This window comes from Podarcis gaigeae, assembly GCF_964106915.1.
Source record: "Podarcis gaigeae genome assembly, chromosome: 3".
In the NCBI taxonomy this organism is placed as follows: domain Eukaryota; kingdom Metazoa; phylum Chordata; class Lepidosauria; order Squamata; family Lacertidae; genus Podarcis; species Podarcis gaigeae.
The window spans coordinates 38876325-38899072 of NC_139680.1; the positions used below are offsets into that span (position 1 = coordinate 38876325).

At 39.2% G+C, this 22748-nt stretch overlaps 2 protein-coding genes across 8 annotated transcripts in view; both read left to right on the forward strand.

Moving 5' to 3' along the window:
- Positions 1 to 15364, forward strand: part of SENP6 (SUMO specific peptidase 6) — a 49760-nt gene extending 34396 nt beyond the window's left edge. For both annotated transcript variants that reach the window (XM_083730060.1, XM_083730059.1), the window contains 6 exons: positions 717 to 1144; positions 3232 to 3335; positions 8818 to 8906; positions 10680 to 10748; positions 10842 to 10992; positions 13058 to 15364. In XM_083730060.1, coding sequence (XP_083586186.1) covers positions 717 to 1144; positions 3232 to 3335; positions 8818 to 8906; positions 10680 to 10748; positions 10842 to 10992; positions 13058 to 13267 — 1051 coding nt within the window. In that variant the 3' untranslated portion in view covers positions 13268 to 15364. The remainder of the gene's footprint in view (positions 1 to 716; positions 1145 to 3231; positions 3336 to 8817; positions 8907 to 10679; positions 10749 to 10841; positions 10993 to 13057) is intronic.
- A 5517-nt stretch (positions 15365 to 20881) lies between these two features.
- The window catches only part of MYO6 (myosin VI), a 114721-nt gene continuing 112854 nt past the window's right edge, over positions 20882 to 22748 (forward strand). For 4 of the 6 annotated variants that reach the window (XM_083729964.1, XM_083729966.1, XM_083729967.1 and 1 more), the window contains exon 1: positions 20882 to 21122. The gene's annotated coding sequence lies outside the window, so the exon portion shown is untranslated. The remainder of the gene's footprint in view (positions 21123 to 22748) is intronic. The other 2 variants (XR_014561902.1, XM_083729965.1) reach the window with 2 other exon arrangements.

The following is a 22748-nucleotide window of genomic DNA, read 5'->3' on the forward strand; positions in this document are numbered from 1 at the left end:
CACACATGATGAGTACAATGTAATCACATCTTAGCACATCTGACTTGCGCAATTTCAAATATATGCAGTTGAAGGCTAGCTGGTTGAAATCCCGCAAGGTTTTTTTGTGCTAGGTTTTCCTGGTGCAAAAAAAGTTTTTTAAGCTCTCTGCCTTGCTTCCCAAGCATAGCTGTCTCCTCTTCTTGGATCAGGGATGCACCTGTGAGATTTCATGGGAACTTGGATGGCCCTGCAAGATCTCATAAGAGCCAATGTACCAGCTCCAAAAGCCCTAGGAAGTTCAGTTGGGGGTTCAGTTCTAAGGGTTTGAGTATATGTGTTTTTTGCCTATACACATAAGCTTTGAAATGGAACGCGTAAGATGTGATTGCACTGTACTTCGGCAACATTTGGTTTCCTTTTTACTGAATCCTGGCTTTGCATTGTGCTTGGTCAGGGATTCTGGTTTAAAACATAGTGCAATTTGCCAGAAGTTTCCAGGAGGAGGCAATTTTTAAGTTTCCCTTTACAGTTTATACATACAATTATTGTGCCTTGTTCTCTAAATGTGACCACACTGTTTACATATCTGAATGTGTGAAACAGATGTCTATGATAAGAATGTAAATAACGAACAAATAATTTTGGAGTTATTTGATCTATACTAAATGAGTAATACATATATATGATGATAGCTGTTGAGTCAATTCTTAGTTTTGGTTTTGGTTTTTTTTCAGGGCCCATTGGTTTTTGGCTGTCATCTGTTTCCCTGGTTTAGAAAATGCAATATATGAGACCAATCCATACTACCACGAAAACGTATCTATGCAGGTTAAATCTTCCTCTTTGGATCAAGAAAGAAGCACTTCTCCTGTACCTAGTGAATTGAATACATTACATCACTCCTCTTCATCTTTTACAAAGAAGGTGCTGAACAAGAAAAATATTGCAGCATTAACTGACACAAGCATAGAAGCCGGGGAGACTGAATCACAGTATTGCAAAAGAACCCCTTCTTTGAAAAGTGGCTTAAAAAAACTAAATCAGTTAAACAGCACCCCAGAAGGACTGAGAACTGTGGAATCTGTGTTTCATAAACACGACCATAGGATTTCAGAGGCAAATGGCATGCAGAACGAAGATAAAATTCACATCCAGGCTACAGGTATGTACTTTTGGCTATATATGTTTGATATTTGGAATTTGATACCTTATAACTGCTAATATAACTTATATTTTTTTCCTTTAAATAATTAAACTGCTAAAAAAAATCCCAGTGAATGATGGGGGTAGTGGGGGAGTGTTGAGACTGTAGCACTGCTAAAACTAAGTGGGAGTTCAATATGGAGCATATCTTGTAAAAAAAAGCATATCAGGGATTGCTGGTGGGAATGCCCTCTTCTGAGCATTGGCAAATAGCTACCAGTGGCAGTAAACAATACTGTGCTATATAAGCCAAGTATATGCTCACTATAAGACCACTTTCTAGATTCACATTAAGAATCCCGTTTCTTCAGAATCAGCCAGCCACTAATAAGATTTGTTCTACACATTTTCCTCCAGCTGTGCATCAAATGGTAACATTTCAGTGTTGCAAAAACACCAATGTAAGAATTTCAGCTGATCCACGGTAAATGTGCAGTGGTTGGTGAATCTTGGCTTGGAAAACTAAAAACTAACGTTTATATTTTCTTTAGTTAGAGCCGCAGAAAAGCTAATATAAATTTAGTTATAGATTTCAAATTTAGATTTTCTTCAGATCATCACTGTTTTGCTCCTTCTGGAGATTCAGATGTGGAATTCAAAGACCACCATTTTCAAAATCAGAAATGCAATCAGTGATACCTCCTTAAGATACTAAGCTTTACTGGTTTCTAAAAATATGCAGCATTCAATACTTTGTTGAAGTAATTCGTTGCTGGGGTAAATGTGTGAGGAAGATGTCATACTATCCATGGGGCCTCTTTTAAAGGACTCACCCTGTATAACTAGAGTCAAGTGATCAGCTTGTTTAGGGTTGCCATTTTTCAAGATAGATTTACCCAAGATAGATTGTTGGGTAAACCTAAGCTTTTTGAGCTGTTTCCACAGCTTTTTCTATTGCGCTGCCACACGTCCAGATTTTCCCTGACATCTTGCTGATTTGGCAACACACACCCCTGACACCATTTTTACAACATATTTCACATAGTGAAATATGTGGTCCTCTTCACACATTTCATTAAGCATTCTTTTAGTGCAGCATTCACAAGCTGCAGTGAGCCTTGGGCTGATGTGGATAAACTGAAAGTAAAAGCTAAAACTTCTGAAATCCTACTGGCCACAGAAGGGAGAGAACAGAATGTCCGAGCTCAAAGTTTGCTGTGTATTTTTTCCTACTTGTGCACATTGCAAATCACACTAAACAAAAATATATCATTTCACAACTGGCGAAGAGTAAAACTGCCTACTTACTTCTGATCAAGCAAACCATTTGATTTGTCCGCTTAAGCAGTTCTTGTATAGAAAGTGTTCATCTGCCTAATTCATAATAGCCAAACTGGCTCACTGCGAATGGGTGGACTCAATGCGAGTGGGAAGATTGTCACTGTTTACCTACCTACCTCCTCTAGTCCTGTTGCTAGCTAAGCCACTGTTTGGCTTAGGGTGTCATTTCAACCTGAGCTCCAAGAACAAACTTTGGCTGCAATTCCTGCTCTGTCTGGAGCAAGACAAATTACAAGCCCAGGTTCTGACAATGCACTAAGCCAAACCACAGTTTAGGTCATAATTTAGCAGGACCAGGGAAGGAGCAAAGTGGCTGCAATCTCCTCTCTGGGAATGCGGTTTGGCTTAATGTTATGTTGAACACACAACAGAAAAAATTGTTTCACGAGCTGACATCCTGCTGCTATGTTGCTGTGTGTGCTATATTGCTTCCTAGTCAGTACAGTAAGCTATGTCTCAGCACTGCTGTGAGATGTAATTTAGCTGAGTGTTTTTAGGTTGATAGCTGAGCCCAAAGTCTTGAACCCACTTGCCTGTAAATCCCTTTGAACTCAATGGGACTTATTATTGAATAGGCATGGATAGGATTGCATTGTTGGAAATAATAGATTTCAGTTAGACATTTGTTCTCATGTATGATGCTGACAAAAAAACATTTATTCCACTTTGTGGTTTACTTTTCCTGTCCAGAAGGTGATGTATATTATGTATATGTCTGTGGCAATTCTGTTTTCATTTTTTTACTAATCGTTGTGGTTAATGCAGATGGTTTACAGAAAATTAGACTAAACTACAGTGAAGATTCAACTGACAGCACTAAACTAAATGAAGATGAACTAATAGATTTTTCAGAAGATCAAGATAACCAGGTAAAAAGTCTAAACAGCATTACAGTGGTACCTCGGGTTACATACGCTTCAGGTTACAGACTCCGCTAACCCAGAAATAGTGCTTCAGGTTAAGAACTTTGCTTCAGGGTGAGAACAGAAATTGTGCTGCTGCGGCAGCAGGAGGCCCCATTAGCTAAAGTGGTGCTTCAGGTTAAGAACAGTTTCAGGTTAAGAACGGACCTCCGGAACGAATTAAGTACTTAACCCGAGGTACCACTGTATTTCTATTTCAATAAAATACAGCATAGCATTTCTCCAGTACTTCTCTGGAGCACTTTCCATGGTTATGTTCCCAACTCCAGCCACTAGAAGGCGAGCTTTATCCATCATTGTAATCATCAAAAATTGAGCAGAAAGTGCTTCTTTGTTAAACAAAATTTCGGACTGTGTTAAAGTTTCACTTTAATGTGGAACTTGTTCCACATTACATGCACCAAGGGAATGTTGCTTTTCCCTTTTTTCTCTTCTGTTATTCAAGGATATCAGTCCAGTTATATTACTTTATTTTACTTTATCAAACCTTTATTAGGCATTATGGAAATAAAACCTTAAAAGAGAAAATAACATATAAAAGCCTTGAAATATATATAAAAAGGCAGCAGTTTGCTAAATGCATATATATATATACATATAGAGTCAGTGGTTTTCCTTGTTATCCTGCTCCTTGGAGGACTGCTACCAAAAACTCGGCTACCCCCGCCGTTACCCTTTGGTCAACGTCGGATAGGTAGAAACCCACACATTCACCTTGCTGCGGTTCCATACCACCCAAAAGAGGGGACAGCACGCGTTGACGGAGCGTACTGTACAATGGGCAATGAAGGAGAATATGCTCTACAGTGTCCGGGACATTCATAGAGCATCTGCAGAGTCTCTTGTTTCTAGGAATGTTTTGATATCTTCCCCTGACAAATGCTGAGGGAAAAACATTCAAACGGGCCAGCATAAAAGCCCTACGTTGGGCTGGGATTATTAGTTTAGTGACGTAATTGGCTCTGCTATCTAAGATATTTAATTCATAGAATATGGGGGAGCAAATTTTGTTTACAGCTGCCATAATATTTTGTCTCTCGACATCCTTTAGTCTAGTTAGGATATTATGGGAGATATATTGCTCACTAGAATTGTACAGGGGCTCCAGCTCGATGCCTAAAGATTCAATCTTTTTTTCGAGGTGCTGATACCATCTTGATTTATAGGAGTCTTTGAGCAAATCAGCGAGCAGACTTGATGGAGGGCAGCGAAAGTGGCAGCGTAACCAATACTTTATTGAGGTGGACCATGCCCAATATTCCATTGTGTGTATGCCTATTTCTGCACACATTGTTTCGTATTTGATCATAGCTGGGAGTCCAAGAATACGTCTCAGAAAGCTAGAGTGAATCTTTTTTAAATCATTGTTATATGCTTGGACCCATAGCGGGATTCCATAGAATATCTGGGATTGCACTTTTGTTTGAAATATCTGATTTGCCGCAGGAATAAATTGATTACCTTTCTGATAATGAAAACGGGCAACTGCTGATGAGATGCACTTTGCCTGTTTTATGGCATTTGTGCGATGGGTTGCCCACCCTAAATTGCTCTGGAATAAGATTCCCAGATACCTATAGATTTTCACTTGTTGGATTTCTTGCCCTCTTATTTTCCATTTCTCTAATTTCCAACCATTCGAGAAGACCAAAATTTTTGTCTTCTCATAGTTTATAGAGAGTTTGTTACATTCGCAATAGAGGATCAGTGAAGATATAAGACGTTTCAGACCCAAGCTCGTTAAGGATAGTAGGACAGCATCGTCTGCGTATAGTAAGAGAGGAACTGGTTTCTGATTAAGTTTAGGGGCATGTGATTCTATTTTTTGAAGGTAATCTGGCAAGTCTGATAAAAATAAATTAAATAGAAAGGGGGCGAGAATACACCCTTGTTTTACCCCTTTCGAGATTGGGATGTCTGATGAAAGGTGACCTTTGATGTTAAGTTTGACTTGACAGGTATTGGAAGAGTGTAGATTTTGCATTAGAATCAATAGGCGCTGATCAATTTTTAATTCTGCGAGTTTCCTCCACAACTTTGGGCGGTCAATTGAGTCGAATGCACCACGAAAATCTACAAAAGCAGCGTATATCTTAGATTGCCTTTGGGATCTGTATTTTTCAACCAGATGCATAAGTATAAGACAGTGGTCTAGTGTGGAGCAACCTTTGGAGAAACCTATTTGTTCTTTCCCTGGTAAATTTAGATTTTTCATCCAGGTAAGGAGTTTAGATAAGAGGTGCTTAGCGTAGATTTTCCCTATCACTGATAGAAGGCTTATCGGTCTATAATTCCTTGGTTCTTTTGGGTCGCCATTTTTAAAGATTGGAATAATTATTGATCTTAGCCATATCTCAGGTATGATCCCATATTTATCTATAAGCGTAAACAGTTGGGCTAAGGGTTCTGCCCACCAATCGATATAGGTCTTAAATAATTCTATTGGTAGACCGTCTGGTCCAGGAGATTTCCCGGATTTGAAATTTTTAACTATCTCTCTAATTTCCTCTTCCTCTACCCTTGGCCACTCCTGGAGTTTAATAATTTTATTTTTGGTGGTTTCATTTCCTTTAAGTTCACTGTGTAGATTGTTAAATACAGATGTAAAGTATTGGAACCATTTGGATTCTGCAATTGGTGGTAGAGTTAGTTGGTTTTCGGCTTTCAATCCTCCATACACTAGGTTCCAGAACGCTTTGTTGTTTTTGCTCTGAATTGAGTCAAATAATTGTAGCCATTTTTGGGTTGCGTATTTCTGTTTCTTTTCGGCCAGAATGTAATGATATTTTCTTTTTTCATCAAGATAAGAGGGCTCTAGTTTAGTGCGATTATTTTTAAATGTTTGGCGCAGTTTTCTTTTTAGCTGGAAACATTCATCATCAAACCAAGGGCTAGCGGTATGTTTAAGTACCCAAACTTTAGGTGGAGTACTAAGCTCTACAAACATTTGAAAGATTTCATTATAAATTTTCGGAATATCACTGTAGAAATTAGTGATCTTTAAGTTGGATAATACTTGTTTTCTCAGGTTGGCTGTAAGTTTTTGCCCCACTGCTACACTCATTTCCTGGGACCATTTTAATTGGGTCATTTGTTTGTATTGAGAAGGTTCTATGGTATTGTACTTAGTTATTTTGGTTTCGTCCTTTAAGTTAATAGACAACGATAATGGCTGGTGGTCGCTTTCAGTGCGCGTTCCAATTTTGAAGTCCATGATCGAATTTATAATATTATAAGGGACAAGAATATAGTCGATGACACTGCATCCTCGGGGGGAGAAGTATGTAAACTCCCCGCTTCTATCGCCTTTTGTTGAACCATTCACAATCTGCAAATTAAAGTTGTTACATAATTCAAGTAGGCGTAAGCCTTCGTTGTTAACAACCCTGTCTCTGGAGAATCGTCCTATTTTCAGGGCATGTGCGATATCATTATCAGTATTCCAATTTAGTTTGCTACATAGTTGTTCATTGTTGGTTCCTACTCTGGCATTAAAATCACCTGCTATTATCAGTGAGGCATTTGGGTATTTATCGGTCAGATTTTCTATATAAGAGGTTAGTTGTGACCAGTTTTCACTGCTGCTGTTGTTTTTGGTTGGGGGGATATAGACATTTACAAGTAGCAAAGAATCTTTGTTTTGGGTTAAAAGTAGAGCTTGTGCAAGTGGTAAGCATTCTTCTAGTTGCTTGATTTCAAACCCTAAGTTGTCTTTGATCATACAACAGAACCCTGCTTTCGGCCGGCCCTTCGTGTTTGTTTTCAATGCGGGTTTCGTATAGGAGGTGAAGCCATTGATTTTGATATCTCTAGTTGACCATGTTTCTTGTAGAAGTATTAATTCAAAGTCTTTAAAGAAGTTCATTAGGTCTGGGTCTCCGCCTTTGTTTCCCCACCCTGCGATATTCCAGGACAGCAAGCGTAGGGTCCGTTTTTGAGTTGGTGGCTGGTTGACAGCATTTAGTCATTCTAGTTCTGTTATTAAGTCTAGCGAGGGATTTTGTCTTGTGCAGATACAGCCGTTTGTCGCTGCTTTCGGTGGGGAACATAGTGGTGGATCTTTTAGATTCTTTTTTAAAGTGCGGGAAATTAAAATTTCCTCCCTTTCTTGATTTTCTTCCTTAACTGTTCCTTGTTCCTGAGAAATTTCTGTGGCTGGTGGGCTGTTATGGACAGTTGGGCAGTCCAGTTATATATTAAATGGCAGTCTTTATTTGAAGAGTTACTAGTGTGGTTTGCAATTTCAAAGACTATACAGACTAATACTTACAGGCTGTCCTGTTCCTTCATCCAATGAGTTGTTTTTCCTTTCATCAGCTGTATATGTGAGGCATAGTGAGACTGGATGCAGGTCAGTAATTTCTACCTAGAGGGACTTCAAAATCTTTTTGAAAAGCATTTTCACAGCTGTTCAGGAAATAAAAATAGCCAAGAAAGAAGTTCTATCCTCATAGTCCTTGTGGTACACTTGAAATACTCTCATCCTGTGATACTTAGATTCTGAATGGAAAGATGGCTTGGCTTTATAGTCCTCCACCTAGAAATTTCTAAACATAACCATTTATCTTGCTTTTATATTCTTAAAATACTTTGTAATCTTTGTCTGGGTTATTTCTAGCCTTTCCTGTAGGTTTTCTTTTGGCTAGTTCTCCTGCCTTTATTCAAGAGCTAGAGGCAATCTACTGAGTGTAGTTTCTGTGTTCTGGGCAGCTTGAATTATATAGTCATATATAATTCATATATTTGCAGTCGTACTTGGATTGCACCTGCCTTGGTAAACAGGTCAGTTTTTCAGAAGGGTGAAGGGTCATTTGTTGTCCTCCAAGAAAATATTCACAGTGAAATATCTAAGCATAGCATAAAGGTGGAACTTCAAAACGGGCAGAAATGTATATAGCCCATTACATTGCATTGCAGGCTGCAGAGATTACTGCAGAAATGGAAACCATATTATTTGTGTGTGATAATTTTCCTCCCATCATTATATGATGTGGGGGTTTTCTGTACTGATAGGTTCATTTGGTTTCTAAGTTCTAATTTCTAGATAATGTTTCTCCTGGAACAGAATAATTGCTTCCTGGTTTTATTACAAGGAGTAGTTCAAATACAGGTTGCGGTCTTTGTTGCAGAAAAAGTTTAAATTCTTTTTCTCCACTCCCGCCAAACTCAGTTACTTAAAGAAGAAAAGTTCATTGGCTCGTTCTCTCTCTGTCATTGGTCCCAGCTTCACCTACTGTCTTTGCCCGACCAATCCCAATGTGCACCAGCCTCAATGCCTGTAACATAAAGGGCATGAGTAGGGGAGGGAGCTAGCATTTTGCCTGAGTCCTATAACCACATGGATCATGCCACCTTGCTGCATATGTAATTCTAGCTTCTCCTGGGTTTCTTAAGATAGAATCTTACAAATACATATTTTCTATTTTAGGACAACAGCAGTGATGATGATGGTCTTGCGGATGATCATTGTAATTCAGAATTGGGACAATGGCATCTGAAGCCAACTATATGTAAACAGTAAGTTTTGAAGTGACACATTTATGGCTTTCCATTAATAATCACAGATGTGTCTTCCTAATCCAGTGTTCTTTTTGTTCCCCTGTTCTGTTATTTCCAAATTTAGAGCTCAAATTTAAAAAAATAATAATTCCTGCTCTGGTCAGGCAGGATTTGAACATTGTAAATAAGCTTGTATAAAATCTCTGCTTTTTCATTCTTTCAGAATTTAGCTTACTCAACCTCTTTTTCTTCATTTGTCAATTCTGGGTTTACAAAAGAATTAATATACATTGTAACGTTATTATGACTTATGTTTGCTGTAAGTATCTGCATCACCAGTGAAGTATTCTTAACAGTCTGCCTGCTCCACCAGAGAGAAACATGTTAATGTTTTAAGCTTTTAGAAGTATCGCATTCAGAGCTACTGTGACTCTGTGCCACAGCCTGGCATGGATTGTCTCAAGCAGATGGTGGCTCAAGTATCTTTCTATCCAGCTCGAATCCAAAGGCTTAACGGTCGATGTAATACTACTTCAGATATCAGCTTTGCTTAGCAAAAAGGGCACAACTACTTTAATATCCACATATTTTAGGCTATGGCTCCTTATGTTGCTAACCAGTTCCTTAAATTTGCTTTTTCAATAGAAATATTATTATTATTATTATTATTATTATTATTATTATTATTATTATGTCACTTGATTTTTTTTCTGTTTTGCACCTTATGTGTAAGCTGTTCTTAATATGTTGTTCCTCTTAAAAGTTTAATAGGCCAAACATAGAGTAACTGATATGGGTAAATATAACTGTACATAATTCTTTTCTATGCTTGAAAAGTCCTACCAGTGAAGTGCTTGGGGAATATAATTGCTATACTAATGCAGGATCTGACCCTTGGAATTGCTGCTGGATAGCTATCCTTGTACACACACCGGGGCTACATTTGTTGTATAGTTGTTAATTACCTTCCAGCTTTAAGAATTAGGTATATTATTTAGCATTGTGGCTCTACAGTTGAGCTGTGACTGACTTGTTATTTCCTCTCTATCATGAAGTAATTATATTACCTTCAGCACTCTTTCAAAACCTCAACTCCCATCTGCCTTATAAGAATATAAAGAGTTGGACATAAACTTTTCTCTTTGCAATAATAGTAGGTGATTAAAAATGTAGGCATATTTATGCAAATCTAAATCCACTTGCTTTGAGATATACAGGTTAGAAGGAAAATGAAGTAAAGTTCTGATCTTTCGAGTGTAGTTCTGGGTCTTGTCTAGACAAGGGATTAAGGAACCTGTGGTCCTTCAGAGGTTTTTGGACTCCATCACTCAGTAGGATGGCCAATATGACCAGTAGTCAGAGAAGAATGGAGTTTTCATTCAGCAACATCCTGAGGGCAGCAGGCTCCCTCCCTGTTCCTGATCTAGTCTTACATTGTAATGAAATAATACATGTAAATGGCTGCTCAAATTATTTGTGTTTAGTCCTGTCTTAAATCTCATTGTAATTTACTTTACATTCATGTAGCATTTACAATAAAATGAAAGCAAAATGCAGTATAGCTTTTAGGTGGAGTGAAACAAAACCTGTGTCTTCTTCCTCGGTGCACAGATGTGAAGAAGAAAAAAGACACTTCTACTGTGTATGGATCATGAAAGAAATCTACTTCTTTCTTTTTACACATACCTGTGAGAGCTATATGAACCCTCATCAAATAATATCATTTCCTTGTTTTAACACTGTGGCATATGCAAAATTCTAATGAGACCAAAACAATTTGCTTTCTTGTAGGCCTTGCATTCTGCTCATGGATTCATTGCGAGGGCCTTCCCGATCAAACGTCGTTAGAACACTACGGGAGTAAGTAGTTGACCTCTCAAGCAAAACCTTTTCAGTCAATCCTGGAACATCCCATAAAAGCATTTTTCTCATCCTCTTGATTTTATATTGCAGATACTTGGAGGTGGAATGGGAAGTCAGGAAAGGCACTAAAAGAAGTTTCTCCAAAGATGTTATGAAAGGCTCAAACCCTAAAGTGCCACAGCAGAACAACTTTAGTGATTGTGGAGTTTATGTGCTACAGTATGTGGAGAGCTTTTTTGAGGTGAGATTACTTGTATTTTTAGTTTAAAATTTTAGGGACATTGAAATTATCAAGTTTAATTTAGCCACCATGCACATTTCTGGAGCCTGTGGATGGGAGTCACCTAATGAACTCCATGCAGTCATACTGTGATTCTTGAACGGAATCTGTTCCAGAAGTCCGTTTCACTTCCAAAAAGGTTCGAAAACCAAGGCATGGCTTCAGATTGACTACAGGCGCTTCCTACACTCAATCAAAAGCTGCGCCGGACGTTCAGCTTCCAAAAAACATTTGCAAACTGGAACACTCATTTTGCAGTGTTTGGGAGACAAAACATTCAATTCGCAAGGCATTTGGGTATGACTGTACTCTCTTCCCCCATTTGCCCCCTACTACCCCCACAGTGGGAGGGGTGGAGGGATCATTCAATCTGGCCAGCTCGGTCAGGCGGAATGTTCGTAATAGCCAAAAATAGTGGAATTCAGTGTCACACTATCTTGCTTTCTTTGTGGAATATGGCATTTTATGCAGAACTAATCACTTTCTCCAGACATCTGAACGGAAGCTCATGTACCCAGGAACATTGGGAGCAGTGCTTGTATGCACCTCTTGTCCCTGTCTCCATTTTTCTACTTCCATGGCTTTTATTTTACAATGATTAGAGGTAGTTAACAAGCTGCAGTACAGCATTTATAAAAGACCAGTTAGTTCCCAATGTTATGATTGCTTTGGATTTGATAAGGCAACTCCTGCCTATCTTTGCCACATTCTCAGTGGGTTACTGTGTCAGGATGACTAGCTGGCAGCAGCACCTATTATAGGTTAAATTAAGAAGAATGAGCAAGTGTGTAGCTTGCTCCACAACATAGAATAATATTGATGGCTGAATCCTAGGATTAATGCTTCAGTTGATACTTTGTTTTGTTTTGTTCTATAGCTTATATAAACATGCACACATTTAATGTTCTATAGGTTATATAAACATACACATATTTAATGTAAAGTAGCTTTAAAATGCTGTGGGGACTCTAGTTCCCCAGTGTGCCTTGAACAAGTTTATAGATGCAAATGGATTAAGTACATATTTAAATTGTGTAGTGAGGTGTCAGTAGGAACCCTTTCCAATGCATGTTGTATTGTGCTGAGTGTTGGAGCTGTAGAATTCTTTGCAGATGATGATCCATCATGAGCACTACAACAATGGCAGATAAGCAAACCTGTGCTCCACTTGTGACCCCAAAAAAAGCATCTCACTCCCTTTTGCCGTATTGTGTGACCCTGTGCAAAAGTTATCTAGACCATAAACTGCTTCTAACGATAGATTAATCTGTAAGGTGTGAGCAAGACAACCTTCCTGCTTCCATTATTAAGCCAGCATTCTAGCCTAATGCCCTGGGTCTACAGAACATTGTCACAGCTTTATCCTGGCCCCATCTGCACTATTCACTTAAAGCAGTATCATGCCACTTTAAACAGTCACGGCTTCTTCCATAGAATTCTGGGAACTGCATTTTGTTGTGGGTGCTGAGAGTTGTTAAGAGACCCATAATTCTGCTCATAGAGCTACAGTTCCTGAGAAGATACATTGACTGTTAAGCCACAATTGTAGATCTATGAGGCGTATTGGGGTCCTCCTAAGAATTCTCAGCTGTGTCAGGCTACAGTTCCCAGAATTCCATGGGGAAAGCTTTGACAGTTTAAAGTGTTATGTCACTGCTTTTAATGTATAGTGCAGATGGGACCTTAAGAAGGTAGCTGAATAGAACCAAATATAGTAATCACTGTTTCAATGTAATCAAAACTAGTTTAGCTAGGCTAGTTTATGCCCTCTGCTCATGAACACCTTGTACATTTCAGCAAGCGGAAATAAATATAGTGTTTATTGTTTTGTTGAGAATTTCTGTATGATTGTTTTCTTTAGGAGTATGTTGTACTATGTGTATGCTCTTTTAAGAGGAAACTGGAGGAAGGGTAAAAATGTAACAAATCTGACATTTTCTGATATTCTTAATTTTTGAATACGTCATATAAAAGTCATACATTATAGGCCCTGTTGCTATAAGCCTACTTCTTTTGTCTCTACTAGACTCCTATTCTAAGTTTTGAACTACCAATGAATTTAACAGACTGGTTTCCTCGCCCAAGAATGAAAACAAAACGGGAAGAAATACGAAACATAATCCTGAATCTACAGGAACAGCAGAACAAAGAAAAGAAGGGACAGAAGGACACTAATTTGGCAGAGAAATCTTTTCAGGAAGGAATAGAACAATTTATCAGCAGCTGTTCAGACTGAATATTTTCTGTTGCATGTTATGGCTACATTTAAAAAAAAACAATCTTGAAATTTACCATATCCTCATTGCCCAAACTAAGGACTTGGAGTACTATCAACTGAAACTTACTGTTGATGCTTATAAATGTATGTCATTAATTAAACAGATTCCCCTCAATATATTAACTAGACAAATCTGTACATATGTTAATTAGTCCAACCTTTTTCAATATTTGTAATTAAGTTTTTCACTACATAGAAGACCTTTTGTTATGTATTTCTGTTAATAGAACTTAATAGAAACTTCTAGACACAAAGCAAATAAAGAAGATATTTATAGGATGAATTGGTTAACTCTTTCTGTGTTTAAGTAAAGTTGTCATTGAACATTTCCCAGTAAGACTTCTGTAATGCACGGGGAATACCTATGTAGCAAGGTGATCAAACCCATACTTTGATTTACAGTTGCCATATACAAGATGTGTCTGCTTCAGCTATGTACAACAATATAAGAATGTGTCTAAATGCATTGTGTTTCCAAGGTGAGGAGTTTGCACTTTGAATCCGAGTGCCAGGCAGTGTAATCTTTAGTAAAGGACACTTCAGATAATGAAAGAAGGAACTTCACAAGTGCTTGGAATAATGCTGCTTTATGACCACAAGTTTACTTAAGCAGTATTTAATACAGTCTGAAACAGAGCTTAAGTAATACTGTTGAATCCTTTTTGGGGGCGTGGCTCCCGATCGTTGTTCAACTGTATTTTGACAATTCTTTCATTATAAAATTGTATTTTTTGTAAGTGTGCTTGGAAATAGCAGCAAATTGTCCACATTACATTTTCTGTGTCAGAATTCTGAATGTGCATTCATATGTGCTTTATCTATCTGATGGAACATTTCTTAAATGTACGAGTACTATTTTTTTGTATTGTCCAGAAAACCAAAATATTGCTAGATGTCATTGCTTGCTTGCTTCTTTCCCCCCTCAATTTTAAGTAGAGTTATCTTCCAATACTGAGACAACTTGTTGGCATATTTCCATGATGTAATTTGATTTTTAAATTACGTTTCAAGAAGTACAGCCTTATGATGCCAGCTTTTCTAAAAAGTCCAAAAGAAATCAAGTCTCTTCCATAACTCCTTAAATATTCACAAGGTATTGATATTGAAAACTGGGGAACAGAAACTCCTTTGCAGATACATTTTGGTGTAACAATGCTTTTGTCCAAAAGAGACTTTGAATGGGAGGAAATATACCGTTGGAATATGCTGAGTTTTAGACCATCATGACTCTGTATGTCCTTTTAACCTGTATACACAGGATTTTTTACTTTTGCATCGGTTCTTGATTTTTACAGCAGTGTCACCCGCTCAGTACACCTTTTTGCTTTTGTTTTTACGTGCAGCTAGTTCTGATATTACTTTGTCCAAAGAGGAAGACCAAGTGCAGTACTGTTTGGAGCTGTAGTGCAGCACACAAAATTGCTTCTGTCTAATTGGCTTCAATTTAAGGAGCCGAGCTTTAGGATTGCAGCCTTAGGTTTTCCATACTTTCCCAATATTTGCCGTGGTCAGACCAGCTGTAGAACCCTCATGGCATTGTCAGTGTTACACTCAAGAAATTCATAGGGATAACTTGTGACTCTGAAGAAACAACTCTTGGCATTAGATATAAAAGCGCACAAGTGGCACTAATGATCCAGCATTTATGCCTCAAAATTGAGAATTACTAGTCATTTTTTAGAAAGCTAGCTAGAGTAAAACCTAAAAAGGATTGACAACAAATGTAAACATTTGTTGGTGTGGCAAAATAATAATAATAGTACTTCTTGAACAAGTTATATTAGAAGAGTAGACTTAGCAAAATGCATACCAACCTGTGCAAGGTTTTTTGTTGAAATGATTTTTTAAAAAAAACAAAAACAAACAGGTTGTGGTATACTTTAATTCTGATTACATGGTTCTGTTTTTCAGAATGTCCTGGAGCTTGTATTCCTTTTCGAGATGTGAAGAATGCAATGTTTCTCTTAATATTATGGTAATGGATCAGTCATGCAGCAACCTGATACACATGTTGATATAGGAAATTTATTTTTTTAATAAAATGGTCAAAAACAAGTTTGAAGACCTTGGGTAATTTATGCTGCATGTTGCCTAAGCTTTAATCTTGATTTGTTTCTATAGTGTATTGAAAAACAACAGCACATGCTCATCTGACATTAATCGGCACCTGAGTTCAAGTATAAAAGTCGAGCTGAAATCCTATACAGAGAAACCAAAGGAGGGAATGCACCAATAGAGGCTGCAGTCCAGAACACACTGGCCTGGAAATAAGTTCCATTGAAGTCAGTGAAGCTTCCTTCTGAGTAGACATACACAGAGGTGTACTCTTAGTGGGTGTGTTTATAAAAATACATTCTTGCCTGCATAATAATGCCTTTAAGACAGTATGACCTGTATTCATTAAAAGCAGCATGAATGAGTTCCTCAGAGAAAGCTATCAAATAGCTTACTAATTAGATGTCTCTCTCGTATTGGTTTTCATGTTGGATAGAATAACTGTTAGGAATTCTTATAAAAGTTTTAGGTTACTTAGCATGAAAAATGTATGATGTGCTGGTAAACATTTGCTAGAGGCAGAAGGAGAGGTGACATTTAATATTCCCTTGTGGCATTCTTTATTTTTCTTGCTGAGAGAATTGCCTGCTTACACTTAAAGAGTGCAGAACGTTTGGGGAATATTCTAAAATGAGGTCCTGTTAATCTAGTGTAACAGGACTTTCCTTTTTATTTAGATGTTTGTATCTTTCTTTCCCAAAGGCTCCATGACAAGTTTAGCTGAAGAAACATTTCAGACACCCCTTTTAAAATGTGAGATGGTGCTCAAAGCAGGTTTTTATAAAATGATAGGAAAAGTGTGGGGGCGGGAGTGGGAAGACACATGTTTGAGAAACTTTATGCACCAGCTTTCATGACCTCTAAAAATTCTCCCAAGCATTGTATGCTTTAATATTTTCCTCTTGTTATCAGTAGATGTTCCCTGTTGGTTTGGTTTTGCAAATGGAGAATGTAGTATTGTTGTTACTTTCTCAACCATCGCTCTTAAGGCTTGGTTTCCAGGCCCTTTCTCATGCTTGCCCTCCTCTGCACACATCCCAGCTTCTCAATATCCTCCTTTAATTGTAGTGCCCGGAACTGGACACAGTACTCCATGTGGGGTATGACTAAGGCATTCATTTTGCTTGTTTTGACACAGTTATCCAATGTGTTACTCTTCTCTTGAATCCTGATTCTGTCTTCTGCAGTACAAGCTACCCATTCCAGTTTGGTGTCATCTGCAAACTTGATGAGCAGCCCCTCCGTTCCTTCATCTAAGTCATTTATAAAGATGTTGAACAACACTGGGGCCAGGATAGATCCCAGCGGTGTCATACTTGTCACCCCCCCCCCCAGTATGGTGAACCATAAGTACAGTGCTTTACAATTGCTAAACAGGCAGCAAAACCACCAAGATCCATAGCAATTTCCAAGTGGTCCAGAGATAAACAACAAAGTTTGGGAACCACTGATCTAAACACATCTTGCTTGGAGGCAAGTCCCAACACTTTTACTTGAACTTGCTACAGTGCCAGTGTATATAGAATTCTGGCTAGGAAAATTTCCTCATTTTAGGAAGCCTTTCTGAATACTGTTAGATTTCATTTCGTCGTAAGAAACCAACCCTGGCAATTTGTGTTAGAATTGGTAGTCCAAGTATTAGGTCGAAAAGTTAAAAGTGAGTATATGCACCTTTGGAATCATTTGAGTTGGTGGGGTATGTACAACTAGCATGCATTTCACTACTTAAATCTTATTTCTAATTTTCTTGTTCATTTTTGCCCTTTAGTTTGATCTGTTCCTTCCCCTGTAACATTAGAGAAGTTTTACAGAAACCAGACATTCTTGTGGGCCAGTAAACCAAGGCAGCATTTCCTTTTTCATTGGAGTTTTTGGGTAGAATGTACTCAAGTCTATAAATAATGCATCAGATTACTCATTCTCACCTTTCCTTGTAAAGCACTACAAAGATTTTCCTTTATAGTATTAAAACCAAAGCTGGTCAGAAGAAAGCATACTACGTTTTTTCTTTTTTTTAAAAAAAAGCAGAAATATGAACTTTTGCTCAAAATAGAGTCATTGAAATGAATGGCTACAACTAACTTGTTTCATTAATTTAAGTGGGTCTACTCTGAGTAAAGATTAGTTGAATGCAGACTATTGTGTACTTTGTCCAAAAATTTAACCAATCTGGTTGGAGCGCATCTTGCCTTCTTTGAGTTGTTTTGTTTGTTTCCTAAATACAAACTTTATAAAAAGAAGTAGTGCTGAGTCAAATTCTTGAAAGGAACTTAGGACTACAGCTTTTCCTATACAGTCAAACCTTGGTTGTTGAACGTAATCCGTTTCAGAAGACCGTTTAACTTCTGAAACGTTCAACAACAGAAAGCGGAAGCCTCAGTACAATAGGAAAACTCAAAACAGAAGCCACTTAGAACATTCGGCTTTCGAAAATCGTTCGAAAGCCGAAGCAGTTACTTCTGGGTTTTTGGTGTTTGGAAGCCAAAACGTTCAAAAACTGAGCTGTTCAAGAACTGAGGTTTGACTGTATTAAAAAGGGGCAAATGGATCATGTAAACTTCAAGAATTCCCTTGCAGGGTTCTACACACAAGAGCACATAAATATTTAGTGGGTACCAAAGTGTGCCCTTGTTCAGGGTGCCATATTAGCACAGTCCACCACTATAAGTGGGATTGACCCTGTCCTTCCTTTTGAAGTGCAACATGAGTTGCAATTTAACAGCACTCTCATGTTAGTGCCTGCCAATAATTGTACTTATAGTGGGAAAACCCATTCCTGGCCTGCTTCCAAAATGTATATGGAGAAGCATATATTTGTAGGACATTGCTACAACTGGAATAACCCCAAGCATACCACAGGTTTGTCACACAAGATGGTTCCAGGGGCGGCAGCAGTTCTGGCCTTAAAAAAAGAATGGAACTGAGCGATTTATATACAATACATTACGCTGCAGCAAACTTATTTCCTCTTATGCATCCTGCTTGAGCCCTTAAAACAAAACAAAACACTATAGAGCAAATTTAAAACAACTCTTTTAAATTCCATAGATGCTCTACATACCACTTCGTAACATAAAATACTCATAGTGGTGAAGCCTGCTCATGAACTATGCAGCAGAGAAGAGCACCAGAGCACACATGACATTAAATGCATCATAGCATTTAACAGGCAAATTTTAAGCAAATGCTAATAGCATCAACTGTGCAGGGAGGACAGCTCATCATAACCCAAGTTTCAGCAAGTGTGTGAGTGTTAACCCTTTATTTGAGTGCTACAGCCCTGAATAAGATTCCTCCTCTGTTGCTCTGTGCATTGTGAGGAAATCCTGGTGCCAATTTGTAGCTTTCGGGGAGGAATTTTATTCAGGATTCCAGCACATTAATAAAGACTTAAATTCTCTCTCCACACCTATGGCAACCTGAATAATTACCAGACCTCCAAATCCATGGGATTCCCCACCCCTACTGTATGATAATACGATATAATTTTGGCCCAGGCAGAGTTGGACAAAATAAAGGGGGGGGGGCAGTGGTGGGAAATAGATGTGATTTTCTCTTCTGCCTGCCACAGTTTATATATTTTGCTTGCTACAGCAGTTTTACTATGATTTTTGTGACATTAATAGTTAAGTGCCATCCTGAAGGATGAAGGTACTGTGGTATGAAGGGTTAATTTGGGGAGTGAGGTTGTAGCTGTGGTACCTTGTCTGTTAAAATTTTAAAAATTATTGCTGTTTGCTTGCTCTGTTAGTGAAACCATTGGCTTTTGGGTCATTGGTAGCTTTTGGATGATAACTGCTCTAGGAACCCTTCAGTATTGAAGAGCAAGATCTATGTAAATTTATACACAATTGACACAAGGGAAAATAAAAATAACCAAAGACCATCTATGTCCTGTAAAGTTCCCTTAACAAGATGCTCTGTGATTCCCTCTGTGTGTGCCAGTAAACAAATGAAGCCGTTTTCTAGCCTAACAGAGGTCATCACCTAAGGTTGTTGGTATGTGACAGGGAACTAAGAAGAAAAGTGGGAGTGGCATGGAAAGGCGGAAATAACCTTGCGCTGACATCACAGAAATGGGTCACCCACTTTAACCATCCCAGCAATAATTGTTTTGTTATGTGAATGCCATGTTATGTGAATGAGGAACATAATTAGCTGCAAAGCATGCCTTTTGTAAGAATCCTGCCCAAACACATCTCAGAAACTGCTTTTGGAAAGCCTGAAGTGAAACTATTCAGTCTTTGAATTGTGAACTTTGCTTGTTAGCTTTTTATTTTAGAAATGGGATTTCTACTGCACTCCTGTGACAATGGGCATGGGAAGAGAAGGTGTTCCATTGAGCTTGCACTCCTGCATTCTAGGCCAAAGAGGAAAGTATTCTTTGCAAGAATGTGCAGGTCAGCTTTGTAGCTGAAAGCGCCACTCTGCGTCCCACAAAGATGAAAAGAAAAAGAAAACAAACTTGCTCAGAGCTGGTTTCAATAACACAGGAAATTCTGGGCTGGACAGTGGATTTATTGCCTTACTCTGCTCAAACAACATGAGTCCTACTTCCCTTCACTACTTGCTCCGAGCTTCCTTCCTTCCTTATGTATCTCCCTAACAAATACCCACATTGAACATCTATCCTTTCTCTCCTAATGTTCCAAAAGTGTTTGTTATTGCTACAGATATTCATCATCTCCGAAACCTGTATGTCAGGTCAGGAAAAACTTTTTTTTTTAAAAAAAGAAGGGTTGGGGAAGGGAACATCAGAAACCCACATTTGGGTGAACAAAGAAAACTCAGTCTTCACTTCCTAAATATATTGAATCACAAACTGAACCTCAAAATACCAAGGCACAGTGGTACCTCGGGTTAAGTACTTAATTCGTTCTGGAGGTCCGTACTTAACTTGAAACTGTTCTTAACCTGAAGCACCACTTTAGCTAATGGGGCCTCCTGCTGCTGCTGCGCCGCCGGAGCCCAATTTCTGTTCTCATCCTGAAGCAAAGTTATTAACCCGAGGTACTATTTCTGGGTTAGCGGAGTCTGTAACCTGAAGCGTATGTAACCTGAAGTGTATGTAACCCGAGGTACCACTGTACATGGAAAGACAGGGATAAAATACTAAATATAATATTTCACAAAATATTAAAATACATGGACTGCTGTAGCTGCGCACAAGCTTTGTTGGTGCTAGATAAAACCTCTGCATTCTTTGCGTATGATCGTGGTGTGGGTACCAATTCTCTTCTTTTCTATGGGGTGGGGGGGCTGAAGCGATGCTTTGCCATGCAACACACTCGGAAGATTAGACTCGTGCGGGCAGCCAAAGGGACGACAAGGCGAGAGCCCTGAGCAGGGAACCTCTGCTCTCCGAACAACCCTCCGAGTCCTCCTGCCCCGGAGCAGATCGCTCGCGTTCTACTTCTTGCATGTCTGATTTAGAAGTCCGAGGAAGGGCAGAGAACTGGGCAGGCGACTTCGGCGCCGCTTACTGAGCACGCTCGGCTGGGTCCGCGCATGCTCAGCATCCCTTGGCCAGGGAGGAGAGCGGAGAAGCGCCGCTCCAAGTTGCAACTCCGGCCGGCACCAGGCGCTTCCTCCTCTTCCCTCTCCTGCCGTGGCGTCAGCGGAGGCCCCGCCCCGGCCCGGCCGCTCTCGGCTCCCAGGAGCGCCGGGGCGGAGCTGCGAGCAGCAGCAGCAGCCGCGCAACGCCCGGGCCGAGTCGGCATCAGCTGGGGACGAAGCGCGGCGGCGGCGACGGCGGCAGGTAAACTGGGGGGCCAGACGGAGAGCCCCGCGCTCTGCCTTCCTCCCTCCCGGCTCAGAAAGCCGGCGGCTGCGCTGCTGCCCTGTCCCCCCTTCCGCCTCTTCTGGCTCTCTCCCCCCTCCCCATCTCTGAGCCCCTTCCCTCTTTTTCCATCCCGAGTTTCTTCTCTCTTTCTCCGCCTCCCTCCCTCTCTCCCTTCCTCCCTCTCTCCCTTCCTTGGCTTGCATTCGGGTCTGCTTTCTGTCTTGGGCTTTTCCCCTCCTGTTGCTGACGCTGTTCATTTGGGAACCCCTGGTTGACTTTTGTTAGATAAATCTTGGAATACGACTTGTTTTATTATAGATAGATATGAACAGCAACATAGGCTTTGGTTGGGGGAAGTTGTTAACACTTTCCAAGATCACCTCCCACAAACACGCATTAAAAGTCACCTCCAAAAGAATACACTAGCCTGCTCTTTTTTATGTACATTGCAAATAATCTCTTTTTCTACACACACAGTACGTTTGTGCATATGTATGTGTCATAATTTACATATATGTGTATATATAGGTTAAAGGGTGGCTTTCCATCCTGTTCGTCATTCTTGGCATGTTGTTTTATGGAATGATTTAGCTTCTCTCTCTCTGATTTTGGAAACTTTGGGTGGCAGTTGTTGCAGGTTGATTGCTCACCTTTAGGAGAACTTCTAAATGCGGTAATTACTCTCTGTAGGAAGTGATTGCAGCTGGGAGAGGCTGCAGAACTTTTGACCTAAAGAGAACTTTGAAGGTTTCTGAGTTCTGAAAATTATTTTTCTCCTCACAAACACATTTACCTTGGGTTTGTTTACGGGTTTTTTTTGCTTACTTGAGGTATATCAGATATTCTGAAATGAAGAAAGAAGCTGATGTTCCAGACATAACTGTCAACTTTTACCTTTTTAAAAGGGAAATTCCCTTATTCCGAATAGGATTCCTTGCAAGAAAAGGGAAAAGTTGACAGTTATAATTCCAGAGCAGTTGGTATTTGGAGGATGGGGAGTGGGGTTTAAAGTTCCTGATGCTGTGTGTTGCCTTATGATGTGGGAGGATATCGGGTACTCATGAGGTTTAAAATATTATTATTTTTAACAATAACAGCAACATCTAAACATTAGAAACTATAGCTACGAAAGAAGGTTTCCTTGCACACAGTAGTTGTTACCTTGCCTGCCTCTTTCATTAAATTAACATGCCGCCTGCTAATTAATTCAGAATGTGATGATTACTGTGGAACCTGAGTCTCTGGTGTTAATAGAGAAGGCCTGAGCCCTTACCTGAGTAATCTCTTATAATTAAAGAAGGAAGCAATGAGGGTGCACTCTGGGTTTTGCAGCAGGGAAAAGTTAGACTTCCTTATCTGGATGTTTATTACAACATAACCTTCCTCAAGACTTTTAGGGAAAAGATAAACACTAGCATTTGGTGGAAGGTTCTGACCCAAAATGCACACCTGAGATCAAAAGTCACAGGTTATTAGTACAAGTTACAGAAGAATATCTATGTTTGTCTGCTACAATAAAAAAACTTATTAAAAAAAAGAAGTTGCATCAGCTTTCAGAGCCAGGAACTAATTGTGAGATACACTAAATGGAACAGCTTTGGA